The following is a 912-nucleotide window of genomic DNA, read 5'->3' as shown; positions in this document are numbered from 1 at the left end:
TATTCTTTATCTCAATGATGACATTTTAGCCCCCACACCCCAACATCGGGCAGTGTTTCCTTCTGCTGTGCATAACGTCGCTATGGGTTGTACTGACTCAATGGCACCTAATAACAACATTGGTACCAAAGATGACAGCCTCAGCCCCCACACCTGACCTTGGCCCTGACCCGTGGGGGTCCTCTGAGCTGCCCCCTGTCCTGCAGGTTCCAGGACCCGACGGAGTGGGTGGTCTACGTGGGCACGACCTACCTCAGCGGCTCCGAGGCCAGCACCGTGCGTGCCCGGGTTTCACAGATCATCAAACACCCCTTTTACAACGCTGACACAGCTGACTTTGACGTGGCCATGCTGCAGCTGGCCAGCCCGCTGCCCTTTGGCCGGTACATCCAGCCCGCCTGTCTCCCAGCCGCCTCTCACATCTTCCCACCCCGGAAAAAGTGCCTCATCTCAGGCTGGGGCTATCTCAAGGAAGACTTCCGTAAGTACATTGTGTCTTCTGTGATTTTGTGTGTGTTATGAGTACTTTATGTCTGATGAACTAACCAGACATGGTGAGACCAGCACCCATCCCATTTCCAGCAAGATGTACTGATCAATGACATTAGTCACTGATACGTCCTTCCCAAGGGACAGACCTTCTCCTTATTTCTGTTCTAATCATTTCACTGCCATTAAAGTCCCGCCTCTTAGCCCTCTCTCCCCCAGGGTTTAAAATTTGGTCTTCATACAAGGGACTTCAAAAAGTTCCTGGGAAAATTCCATTCTTTTTTTTCCATTTTCCATGAACTTTCTGAAGCCCTCTCATGGAGATGATCCTTGAAAACAACCCATTACTCAAGGGTGATAGTCTTTACTGTTGTTGTTGTTGTCAGGTGCCATCGAGTCGGAACCGACTCATAGCAACCCCAT

At 50.7% G+C, this 912-nt stretch overlaps 1 protein-coding gene across 1 annotated transcript in view; it reads left to right on the top strand.

Annotated features, from left to right (window-relative positions):
- The window catches only part of LOC102814051 (transmembrane protease serine 9-like), a gene marked incomplete at both ends in the record, with an annotated part of 6949 nt that extends 6468 nt beyond the window's left edge, over positions 1 to 481 (top strand). The window contains one exon of the mRNA XM_006878102.1: positions 207 to 481. Within this exon, the coding sequence (XP_006878164.1) occupies positions 207 to 481 (275 nt within the window). The remainder of the gene's footprint in view (positions 1 to 206) is intronic.
- Positions 482 to 912: the final 431 nt, after the last annotated feature.

Source organism: Chrysochloris asiatica, unplaced genomic scaffold, assembly GCF_000296735.1.
Source record: "Chrysochloris asiatica unplaced genomic scaffold, ChrAsi1.0 scaffold03839, whole genome shotgun sequence".
Taxonomy (NCBI): domain Eukaryota; kingdom Metazoa; phylum Chordata; class Mammalia; order Afrosoricida; family Chrysochloridae; genus Chrysochloris; species Chrysochloris asiatica.
Note: the sequence above shows the minus strand (reverse complement) of the source record. Positions and strands in the feature narration are given on the sequence as shown.